We start from the raw sequence: 12,744 nt of genomic DNA on the forward strand, positions 1-12,744 counted from the left end.
TTCTTAAGTTGTTGAAAACTATTGTTTGCTGTGCATGCCAACCAATAATAAGCATGTGATTTTGAGGGGACATGTATGAAGTACCCCCAGTTTTACAAACAATAAGATGGACAAAGATTGCCTTTTCTAAGTTACTCTGTTATTCATATAACTTAAGGAATATGACATTACTGCTGTGAAATACTGTATAATAAATATTAAATATTTATGTTATAGATTGTTTTTTTTCTAACTGCTATAAATATTAAATATGTGTAACATATGTTACATATTTTTGGTATTTTTCTTTTTTCATAGTAAGTTTTTTTAAAAAAGGAAACGTTCATTGCGTTGGCGTAGTGGTTGCCATGGTGATTTAGCAGTCTTCCACTTGCCGGTGTGCTGGTTGCACAAATATGTCATTAAAAACTTGTGCAAATGAAAATAATTTCATTTGCTGCTGTCACGCCATACAAGAAATAGTAAATGGACTCGTCGAGAATCACAAAATGATCATTTCGCTCCGATTTCAGACGGGCACAAATTAAACAGCTAACATTTCGGGTCTTGGCAGCGCCGAGGTCAGGAGGGTGTTTGTTGCAGTGTCTCCTCCATATCGTCCTACACCGGTGTCTGCAGCGTTTTCTGTCGCTTTTTTAAATCTTACAAGTTGACAGCAACATCATCAACAGCATCAGTAATACTAGTAAGTAATAAGCCATATAATTACTCGGGTTATTCGTGTTTTATTTTGTTGGGATGTCAGCAAAATGGCTGTGAAACTGTCAAACCTTTGCTAGCCCGAAAACGCCCCCTACCACACTGTGTTCAAACTCCTTCAAAATACAGTGACTGTGTTGATAACATCTGTTTTCTTTGGCAAAAGTGAATTCCTATGTGAATCGTAAAACGAACAAGCAATCTCCGACTGCGTATGTGTCTAATTCACATTAAATGATTTCAGTTACATTTTACATTATTCTGCATAGACTTTATCAAGCGTTATACTCTACAAACTACAGATTTGATAATAATATTCGTGCCTGAAAAGAGACATGTTCCTGGTCAGTGTAAGCAGACTGAAGTGTTTCAGACAAACCTTCAGTCTAACCTTGACAATGAAGAGGCGTGGCAACAGAAACTTTAAGGACAACACCCAAAAACTATTCAATATAACGTGTTTGAGTTTGAAAGTTAACTTTAAATCAGTAGTCAGGCCATTGCCAAAACTGAAGAAATAGTGCAGATTTCCCCTAATTTACAGATTGGCAAACAGATTGTTCATTCATCATTTATTCTCATAATATATTCACTATATATTCACACACCTTAGCATTTGCTTTGGTAGCTAGAGCCCTTGTTGTAATTAAACTTATAAATGTGTTAAACCAAAAAATTGTTACATGCACTGGTGAAAATGTTCACTTTTCACCATTTACACTTTCTGCATTTTTATTTTTGTGACAGCATAATGGCAGTTCCTCCAGCATATGCAGACCTTGGAAAATCAGCAAAGGACATCTTCAATAAGGGATATGGTAACTGGAAGCAAGATAAAAGGCAGTTTTATAAGGGTTTATTTATTGACCTTCAGAGGACAGGCTGGCTGTTTGAAATGCATTACCAAGCTCAAGAAGTAGTTCCTCTCTGTCACTGTCCTTGCAGGTTTTGGAATGGTTAAGCTTGATGTGAAGACAAAGTCTTCAAGTGGAGTGGTGCGTATAACGGTTACTATAAATAGACAGCAGTGTGCAGTAGGTACTATCAGTTGATACTAGATTTTCATAAATACTACATTATTAGCATATATGTCAACTGAATTTCTGTAACAAAATGCCAGACTGTGTCTGAGGTAATTTAGAACAAATGTTACAGTCTGACCTTCACAAGTTTATGTATGGACTTGAAGATTTTAAACTAAAATCTTCAACTCCATACGTACTGTACAGTGGTCCAAATTCTTTAATAAGAAAGTTAAGCTTATCGGAAGTGTTTGTTTATGATACGGATATGGTAAATTCATGTCTTTTTATAGAATTATCTTTATTGGACATTTGATTGTAAAGATCAGTAGGCCAGACTCAGACCATGGGTGTTGTAGCTATGTGTTATGTGCTGTAACCATTTGGCTATTAAGTGGCGCCATAAATTTCAGCTGTGTGATAGATGATGAACTTCTCCAACCTTTACTGTTAACTTCCTCTTGTATTCACTTTAGGAATTTAAAACGTCAGGCTCATCCAATGTAGACACCAGCAAAGTCACTGGAACCCTGGAAACCAAGTACAAGTGGGCTGAGTATGGGCTGACATTCACAGAGAAGTGGACCACGGAAAACACACTTGGAACAGAAATTTGTGTTGAGGATCAGGTAAATTGAGAACTCTGTGATGCTGCTGATCATCCCACTAATGACACCTTACTTTAAATTAAGTGTGACTGATGGATTGATTTTCTTCTTTAGATCACTAAAGGGCTGAAACTTACTTTTGACACTACATTTTCACCAAATACCGGGTAAGCTGCAGCTTATATGTTAATTGAAAAATCACTGCTTAAAGAACACTCTTCTGCCTTTGCTCCTTAATTTTTCATTCTCTTTTTGTTATTTCACAGCAAGAAGAGTGGCAAGGTCAAGACAGCCTATAAAAGGGAATACCTCAATGCTGGTGTTGATGTAGATTTAGATTTTGCTGGTCCTACTATCCATGGAGCAGCAGTAGCTGGCTATGAGGGCTGGCTGGCAGGTTACCAGATGACCTTTGACACAGCCAAATCCAAGATGACCCAAAGCAACTTTGCAGTTGGCTACAAGACTGGGGACTTCCAGCTCCACACCAATGTGTATGTTTTAGGATCAACAAATATTTGAACAAAGCAGGATGAGTACCTTAACTCCAGAGAAATGCAAATAGCTTTCCAAAGAGCTCACTGATCAGTTTATCATGTGGTATTTTGTCAGGTAAAACTGAAACATACTCATATTCAATTTCTTTTTTTTTTTTTTTTTCAAGAAACAATGGTTCAGAGTTTGGCGGATCCATTTACCAGAAGGTAAACGACAAACTGGAGACTGCTGTAAATCTTGCCTGGACAGCAGGCAGCAATGGCACTTGCTTTGGAATTGCTGCCAAATATCAGTTAGACCCCAGTGCTTCCATATCAGTAAGTGCCTTTTTTAAAACTTTTCCCAAGGTAGTTAGATTTATTTTTCTGTTTCTGCTGGAATTTGGTGGAAAATAAGGTTATAGGCTAAGGAACAAGTGATTATATCCCATGATTGTCTGTTACTGTTTGTTCTTATGTAGATCTGGATCCAGATGTGCTTATTGGATGCTTTCTAGTTACATCATATAATGCATTTTTTTTCCAGGCTAAGGTGAATAATGCCAGCTTGGTAGGAATTGGATACACCCAGACTCTACGACCTGGTATGGACCATCTTTACTGTACATTTGAAAACACTACCAAACATTATGGAGCTTGATTTCACTTAAAAATGTTTGTTTTTATTTCAGGTATGAAACTGGTCCTCTCTGCACTGGTGGATGGGAAGAATATCAATGCTGGTGGTCACAAACTAGGTCTGGGCCTAGAGTTGGAGGCATGAGGATCTGCTCTGCCATTTCATAATAATATCAGCTGAATCTGACCCCAAGTGTTCCTATCTGGTCAGCAACAGATATTTTAAAAAGATGAAGCCAAAACAAAAAAAATTATGCACTGTTAAGATGGAAAACTTTCCAGTAGCCTCCTTTTGTTGTGGTTATATTAACTAGTCATGTTTCGGGCACATGTATCTATTATCAGTTACTCCTTCTGCCAATTTATTCTCCATTATGAAAGAAAAACCCTCCTCTGGGTGTTGAGAGTTGGCTTCCTTAGTCTGATCATCCAGGAATGGTTTCAAATAAACACAACCTTGATATGTTGCTGAAGTGTGAAAATGTAGAATGTAAATCTGAGCTGTTATTTTGCACATTTATTTAAGCTCTTTCTCCTTTGTTTTATTTGCACATTTTATTTATATTTTGGTAGTGACCCTGCCTGTTGGAAGGGTTACTCCAACAAAATGATGCTTATCAATTTTGGCAGGTCTTCACTTACCTTCCCTTCCTAGAGAAGCTTAATTGTGCTGTGTGATGCGTTTTAGACCCCCATTACCTTAAATACCTGCTTATAAGTTGCAGGAAAATGCTAAATGGATTTTTATTTTCCTCAGTGTGACATGAGTGAAAGAATATCTGAGTGTATCATCCACTTTTCTTCCCATTTTTGAGGACTGTGACACTAATCAGGATGCAGTTTGTGTGTTGGTGTGTGTCTACCTTTACAATAAAGTCCTGAAAACAACCTTTATCCTCTTGTAATTTGACTTCAATATGTAATTAGACATCCGGAGAACAGTATTTAGTCTGGTTAAATAATCGTGCACTCAGAAACAAATGACATGTACAGTTTGTTTTCTTTTTTCATCCTTGTGTCCTGTAATAAAACATAACACTGAAATCACTTAAAAATACAGTGTTCCTTGATCTCCATATTAACCTTTAGTAACATGATCCCAGACAGTAACACGTACATATGTTACAGCTACCATCACATATCCCAGATACGAAATATCTATTGAACCTCTCACACACATCCTATAGTTTGACAGCCAGTGTAAGCCCATCTCCCACTGTGAGCATGCTGAGGCTGATGCGAGCATCTTTGTGCAACTTCTTGTTTAGCTTGTCAATGGCCAGAGTGTCTGCGTCATCAGGAGCCGGATTCAGCACCTTCCCACCCCACAGCACCTGCAGGAAACATTTGTTTATAAGATTAAGCTGCTTGAAATATCCTACTGCTAGAAGTCAAACTTCAATACCTGTCTTGGGTAAAGGGCTTACATTGTCGATGGCAATGATGCCGCCTTTCCTCAACAGCTGCAGAGACCTTTCATAGTAGTTGTCATAGTTAACTTTGTCTGCATCAATGAAGGCAAAGTCAAATGTTCCAGCCTGACCAGCAGCAAGGAGATCATCTGAAAGAAACCACAGGAAAGACAGAAAAATGACACGATAAGATTACATCATTACATTGCATTGGTAACAGCTGCTGCACAAGGTGTTAGCTGTTGTAGCACCACCATACAACCAAGGGTTGAAACCATAAAAACCACGAGATAAATAGATCAGTCTGGTTCACAAACTGTGCCATATAGGCTGATGCAGATAAACAGAGTTTACCATTGTTTAGATCAACTATATAGACGCCTTAATGTAATTTAACAGACTGCGATCTAAGATTAAAGGCATTAATGAGCAAGTAGTGTGCAATAAACAGGCGGTATCATTTACATATAGCCTTAGTTTGAACATGTGTATTGATTTTTTACTTAATTTTAGATAAGTACACTGAATTATATTGATGAAATTATTATTATTATTACTATTATTATAATAGATTGGTAGGATTTCCACTACATATATATACTGGTTACTAAAATAATAAAAAAACAAAATAAAGTGGGGAAAAGAAAAGAAAACAAAAACAAAAACAAAGGACACGTGATCGCGCGCTGACTTCTTCTACGATTTGTGCACCTGACGTCACTAGTCGTCGTCACAGTCCTTCCGCCATTCAACATTTGAATAAAGCGAAAACAAACATTTCCAAAAGTGAACTAAAGCACGTTTGTGTATTCAGCTGATTCAGAGAGACTTTACACTGGTGTTTTTAAAGACACTGCAGGATTTACAGAGGAGCAGCAAATGGATTCCTCTGCGGAAGGACGACCGGAATCCAGGTATTGAAGCAAACCTTATGTACCGGTCAGCTGCTTTTATTTGTCTGTGTCTTTATGGTGCATTTAAAGTTGAAATGATTGAAACTGTGATTTCTGTTGTTGTGTTATTTCACATGTGACTAGCTTATCTGAACGGGGTTAGCTAAAACGCACCTGTGTGCTAAACTGCACCTGACTGTCGTGTGGTGTTTTGATAATTAAGGAAACTGATTTCAGCTTCCACGTTACCGACCACATCAGTAATTGCTACGGAAATCATTAAAACACAACACTGGAACAATATCAAGTGTTATGTTTTAGTTTGTCAGTTATAGCATGGTAGCCAGTTATTTGATCTTGTTGGATTATATACCCAACTGGCAGTTTATTAGGTGCACCAAGCTAAAACTAGTACAAGTCTAATATAAATCCTGCCTTCATGAAGGGTATAATGTTCAGTTTTTTAAAATATTGTTTAAAAGATATGTTGATTGTATGCTGTATGATCATTTTGCAGGCTGTAGATTTTGTGGTGCTGGGTTACTGATACCTACATGTCTGTATCACTTTGCTGTTGAAGCTGATAAAGTTTTGTGTAAGTTTAATTATTTCAAATACTGCTGGGTAGCTTGTTGATTTTGCTCCAGATCAATAGTCTGATCTTATACCAATGTAAAACCGTTTTGTTTTTGTTTGTTTTTTGTTTTTTCTTAAATCTGTAGCATCACTAGTAATTAAAGCTAGTAAGTATATTTAGTGGAGTTAAAAGAAGAAATTTTCTCTGAAATGTAATGAAGTAAAATTATAAAGCTGCAGAAAATGGAAATACTATGTATTAAGTACCTGAAAATTGTACTTGAGTACAGTACTTGAGTAAATGTTAATTCCTTTCCACCATTGATAATTGCTCTTTTAATTATAACAGAAATATTTTGATAATATTAGGGTACAATAAAATTGCAGTGGGATCTTGCAATAGGCTCAGTGGAAAGTTTATTAGGTACACGTGTAAAATCTAATGCAATACAATGCAGCAGCTCTGCCATGAACTCTGCAAAGATAATAATTTATCAATACAGGGTTACTATGAATTGACCTCTTCAGCTTGTCATATAATCAGTAATCCTCTTTCTCATATCAGAATGAATTGCGATAAGATCATACCTGGTCTGAGCTGTTGAAATCTGCTCTTATACTTAACTCTATGACCTTAAAAACCTCTGTTAAACCTCAGTTACAGTGACCTCTAGAGGATTTCTGCAGGACACAGAAACTGGGTTAGAAAGGTTGGTTCTCATAAACCTTAAACCTTAAGCTAAGGCAATGACAGGGCAACAGCCCCAGTGAGATTACAGCAGCTGTAGATGTGAAATATCTTTTAATCCCACTGTATTCTTTCATAAAAAATTAAGGCACAAGACTTCAGGAGGGCTGTAGCTTTTGATTTAGGAAATTGTGTCCAGTCAGAGAGTTAAGAAATGTTTTACCGCACCTAGAGTGTTCACTGCCGGCTGTATGCGTAGATCAATTTTGTGCTCAACTCCAGCCTGTAAACAGAAAAAATAATATTTTTAAAGGTAAAAGAGAAGAGATATCAGCATAGGTACTGTTGTCTGTAAGTTTATTTATTGTACACAAACTATGTATTGGGCCTTTTCAAAATATTTGACTTGCTTGTGTAAGCAAGAATGCATAGGAAAAAGCATGTAAGCAGATTTTCTCTAAAATAAAATTTTATTCCAGTTATTCAGTGTACTGTGTGATTTGAAACACTGAGAATGAGGTGGATTGTGTAAAATTGTGTAATTGTGTAAAATCAAATGTTAAGTGTGTAAAATCAAATCTGTGCTTCTTTTGACATTCTATCATCACACTCCCATTGGCCTGCAACTAATAGTTAAATTCATTATTTACAAATCAAGCGATTTATTTTTTTTCAATTAATCATTTAATGGAAAGAATCAAAAAATTGCAGATCGCAATTTCTGAGACGCCAATAAATGTCTTCAAATTGCTTTTATTTATGCGACCAACAGTCCAGACCCTGAAGACAGTCAAGTAAAAATAAAACTGAGAAAACAAGTAGATCTTCACATTAGAGAATTTGGAAACAGCAGAAATTTGGTATATGATGTAAACGATTAATTGATTGTGAGAATGGTTGTCCATTGACTTGGGTTGGTAATTGTTTTGTGGTGTGCTGCACCCTTTGGCAGACTGGTACAGTGGTCGTCTTTTATCACACAAAAGACAGACACTGACGTCTGCTCCACATGCAGATGCACAAACTTGTGTCAAACAGTATGTCTTTTACCTGTGGTGCATGAAAATCCTCTGCACTGATCAGCACTTTGCAATATGGGAATAATACAGCAGTATTACACATCATATATTGAACCCATCAATAACATTTACAGTGTTTTGACATATAATGAGACATGGATATGAATTGTACCTCTTTCCAGAAGGGTTTTCCAATGCCGGTGTATTCTTCACTTATGTCACATGCCACCACAACTCCATCGTCAGGCAAAGATAGTGCCATGTTCAGTGTGTTGTAACCTGTGTATACTCCTGCAAATGCAACGAGGAGGCACTAAAATCAACATGATGGATGACAATAAAAAAGGGCACAATGGACGCTTTTAGAGTTACTCAGAATAACATTCTATTTTTGCACAGCCAGTGTGTTTACGTGCACCTAAGTAACCAGGTTACTGCTGCCTTTCTGAAGTAATCTGCTTTCTTAAATATCAGTACAGACTACAGAAACTGGATTTCTGAAGTCTTAGAATAGAAATGGAGAAACCTTATTTCCCCAATTAGATTTCTTGGGGAGAAAATGGTTTCTTGGCTACATATACATGTACTCTGGTTTTTAATCAGCTTTTTAAGTGTGTCTGTGCCTGACAAACACTTTGGACAGGGAAAGCAGTGATAATGATGCAGTGACGCAACCTTACATCGAAAATAATTTAAGTAGGAGAAAACATTTTGCAATCCTGATATAAATAAGCCATGGTTCCAAAATAAGGTTGAGTAAAAGAATCTAGAATCTCAACAGGGACAGATGTACATGCTTCAGAATCTGCATGTGATGTTAAATGTAGTGCCCTTACCGATCTCTAATGCTTTCTTGGCGTTTATTAGTTTTGCCAGATTGCCCATGAACTGTGCCTGCTCACAGGCGACCATCATGATGTTCCAGGAGTCTTCCATTGTCCTCTGAAAGCAAAGAGCGGAAACCAGCTGCATCAGTTTTACAAATTACACCGTGAAACATGATTACATCTTATGACAGCGGGTGCCTAATTGTACCAGAGCACAGCATTATTCCAGATACCAAGACATCCTTACCAGCCTGAGCTTTTTCAGGACCGGATGCTCCCTCATGGAGTGATTGAGGACATACTGCATCAGTGGGTTGTCTTTTCCCCCACAGTGACTTTTGGAGATGCTCATTCTGTAAGATTTCTTTTTCCCTGAGGACAAACACAGACAGTGAAACAATTATAAGGATCTTAAGAGCACAGTGATGTCATGGGACCTACCATCCAGCATATACATCTTTCAGGAAGCTGAAAGTCTGGTCTAGTTAATGTATTTTTTTTTTTTTTTAATTGGATAAAACTTAAATGATTTCAGTGAGGAAATGCAATTATTGAACCAGCAACAGATACAGATAAAGACATGAATAGTGGAAATTTTGAGAAAGTATAGCTTTACATATTGAGGACAATACAATGAATCAGTCCAGGCTGACACATTCATGTGACATCTGTCTCCCTAAATTTGTGGTTTGCATGTGCACGAGGTGTTTCTAATATTCACCAGGTGGCCACTTCAGGAACTCTGCTTGGACAGCACTTTGTAGTTTTGTAATCACCATTATCAGAATCAACAGGAGCTGGATGGGGAAATCAATGATTGAGTAGAATTGCCCTTTGTACTGGGCAGCTCTGTAAACCTGAGGCAGTTTCTCTGGAAAGTTTATTATATTGACATAATCATGCGTATATGGGGTGATTGATACGTTTGTGGCCTAATGTAGAAGGAGTCACTTTTAGAAAACCCAGCACATTTATTTTTCAGCACGGTCCCCTTCTGTATTTGAACACTGCAAGTCCAGCTGTTGTGGAACATATGGATGTTGAAGTTGGCGTCTCTGACCTCCAGAAAGTGGCCCACAGCACCAATGACATCATCATCACTGCCAAAACGGCGACCACTGAGCTCCTTCTTCAAACTTAAACCTTTCTGTATAATCACTCAGAAAGTTTAACTGGGTGTGCATGTAACAAGAGGTGTATAACTCATCTAGTTCTGCCTTACGCCACCCACTTATCTGTCACCCCTTTTAACTTTTTTTTTAGCTTAACTTTTAATAGATTCATCATGTTAATACTTTCAGTAATGTTTTATTTTTTTTATCTCTAATGCGCAGGATTTAATATTCACCTGGTGCGATATATAATCGTAGCTGATAAAAGGAACTTTAAGGTCACTCAAGGTAAGACTCAAATTTAGGCCACTCCCTGCAGCATTACTTTGTTTCCATAAACCTCTGTTAAATTCATTTAAAGTCCTTCATGAATCACATTCATTGTTTTCTTAATTTACATAATCCCCAAACTGAAAAATTCAGAGTATTAAGACAGCTACAATAAGAGTAGTATATTACTGTTTCACACAGCCAGTTAGAATAATTATTGCCCAGTGGTGAATTGTTAAACCCTTACATTTTTTCCCCAACATGTACTAGATATTATACTGTATACTGATATTACACCTGTTTCCAAAAGAGTGAATATTCTCCCCCGTGATCCAGACCACATAAGCCCAGATCTACACTGTAAGCTGCTGTATTTTTTAGCTGTATTTCCACTCAGAGCTTTAAACCCTGTATGACTTAGAACCCCTTTTTTTTTTGTCTGTGAAAAGAAGAAAATTACACATGGTTTCACAGTTTTCCTCCTCTGTACAGATTCCGTAAAACCAGCAGGACTACATAAAATGTCATTGTATCTCGAGGCCAAAAACTCATTGCCTCATAACTCATTGCCTTCTACTGACTTATCTGCCCTATACACACCTTGCCGAACAGGTAAATAGCGACGTTATAAAGCTAAACTCAGATCTGTAGTCTCGGAAGCCTTCGCTCTTACCGAAGAAATAACCGGCGACAAAAACCACACCCAGTGTGATGGATCCGACCAGCGCCTCTTTGGAAATATTACGAAAAGACATCCCTTTTTAAGACAAATGTAATACCACACGATTCAATTAGTGATCCCAAGCGCTTCCGTGTTGGCTAAGGATTGAACGGTAATACCGCGAGATAGGGCGAGATTAAAGCGACAGCAGCGGTTATGGTGGAGTTCAGTTCCATTTGTGTCAGTACAGTATGAGTTTGACTCCTATCATGTGACTGTCATTGTGTTTAGCAGCACTGTGCTTTGAGGACAATGTAAAACGCGCAGTTTAGCTCCTCCAGCAAAGATTAGCCACACGAAAAAGGCGTTAAAATACATCCTTGACATGACATGACTTGACCTGAACCCAATGAACTAGACAGAGACTTCCAAGTGAATAAATACGTTACCGGGCTAAGACTTGAGACATGGAGCGAAACCGACTCCCACATGCAAATAGTAACACGACAAAACAACTCACCGCAAAGTTGCGTCTCAGAGGATCCTCCGCAGGGTCTGAAGAGAGCGACTGAACGAATTCCTGCTCTAACGAACCTTACAAAAACGGTTAGTCATGTATAGTTAATAACGGTCATATGACCTGCTGCAGCTCTTATGATAGGACTGTAAAACAGACGCCCACTGTCAGGGGTCCCGGTGCTGCGTGCCAGTGCATGCCACTTTTAATTGGAGCATGTAAAGGAGATATGAGAAAAAGATTGTGCCATCTTGTACTTGTGTACCACTGCAACCGTGTTGATTTATTCTGCCACAAGTTTTGCAACCGATTTCATTAAAAGAGCAGAAATATTATCCGTAACTTTTTATGAGTCCAGGTTCTCAGTGTGAGAATTCTCTCCCTTTCTTGGCGTTGCTTTACAGTAAATTGAAGATTTTTGGGTTTTGGTCTGTTGCTTGGACAAAACAAGACGTTGTATGTCTTCTAGGAGTTAGAGATGAGCATTTGTTTTCTGTTTTCTGATTGAATAGAACAAAGGATTACTGCATGAAAATGTAAACATCATTTATAGATAGTCTTAATCTGCAAAATAACTAGTTACACCTGTGAGATTAACAGGGAGTGAAAGGTACAATATGAAGAAGAAGAAGAAAGGAAATACTCCAAGTTCAATATCTCAAAATTGTGTTTAAGTACAGTAAACTACTTAAGAAAATTTCTACTGCTGCAAAAACTAAAGCACTATAAGCCGGGCCCTAACACGCTGTGAAAACACTAATGCATATTTCGTGTAGGACAAAAGTACAATAAACAAAACAATTATTCATTAATTTTCTTTGTCATGTTTACTATGTATAAACCATATTGTGATAAATACACACATAGACACACATATAATATATGAGACAGTTTCTTCCTGTATAAATAAAAACAATTTACTAGAAAAATTGAAGGTGGAGACATGTAATATATGTGGTCATACAGAGAGGGGCAGTGTTGCCATGGCAATGAAGTTCACTTACACTGATGTAGGATCAAATACTGATGATTTGGAGAAAATGTTTTGCTTTGACTGTTAACTGAATTTGATTTTCAGGGGAAAAGTATCTTATAACCATAATTCTTTGCCCCTTTTAGAGTGTTGTTGTTGCTGCAAGCTTTCAGTTTTTCCACATGCGGATTATACGGGTGATAAGTTCATACTGTGTCATCAAACATGGTATCAGTGTGGAAAGAGAAAAAGCAGCATGACACCAGGCTACCTGTGAATTAGATACCATGTGATGGTTTGGGTTACACGCTTTGTGTGAATCTGTTTTTGTTTCATGGCTGCATCACCTCCA

At 37.6% G+C, this 12,744-nt stretch overlaps 2 protein-coding genes across 3 annotated transcripts; one reads left to right on the forward strand and one right to left on the reverse strand.

Moving 5' to 3' along the window:
- The first annotated feature begins 548 nt into the window (after nt 1–548).
- LOC121201381 (voltage-dependent anion-selective channel protein 2-like) lies at nt 549–4,367 on the forward strand. Its single transcript, XM_041067199.1, has 9 exons — nt 549–685; nt 1,447–1,517; nt 1,645–1,694; nt 2,198–2,350; nt 2,444–2,496; nt 2,596–2,823; nt 2,994–3,144; nt 3,353–3,410; nt 3,498–4,367. Exons 2-9 carry the CDS (start codon nt 1,451–1,453, stop codon nt 3,587–3,589), a joined length of 852 nt encoding a protein of 283 aa, XP_040923133.1. The 5' UTR covers nt 549–685; nt 1,447–1,450; the 3' UTR covers nt 3,590–4,367.
- Nucleotides 4,368–4,425: 58 nt separating this feature from the next.
- LOC121201383 (catechol O-methyltransferase domain-containing protein 1-like) lies at nt 4,426–11,549 on the reverse strand. Of its 2 annotated transcripts, none has more exons than XM_041067201.1 (7): nt 11,423–11,549; nt 9,107–9,231; nt 8,869–8,974; nt 8,205–8,323; nt 7,242–7,296; nt 4,872–5,005; nt 4,426–4,778 (listed from the first exon to the last, which is right to left on the reverse strand). In XM_041067201.1, exons 2-7 carry the CDS (start codon nt 9,209–9,211, stop codon nt 4,626–4,628), a joined length of 672 nt encoding a protein of 223 aa, XP_040923135.1. In that variant the 5' UTR covers nt 9,212–9,231; nt 11,423–11,549; the 3' UTR covers nt 4,426–4,625. The 2 variants fall into 2 exon arrangements, with proteins under 2 accessions (XP_040923135.1, XP_040923134.1); XM_041067200.1 differs by lacking the exon at nt 11,423–11,549 and adding an exon at nt 10,915–11,066.
- Between the last annotated feature and the right edge of the window lie 1,195 nt (nt 11,550–12,744).

Source organism: Toxotes jaculatrix, chromosome 21 (genome assembly GCF_017976425.1).
Source record: "Toxotes jaculatrix isolate fToxJac2 chromosome 21, fToxJac2.pri, whole genome shotgun sequence".
NCBI lineage: Eukaryota > Metazoa > Chordata > Actinopteri > Toxotidae > Toxotes > Toxotes jaculatrix.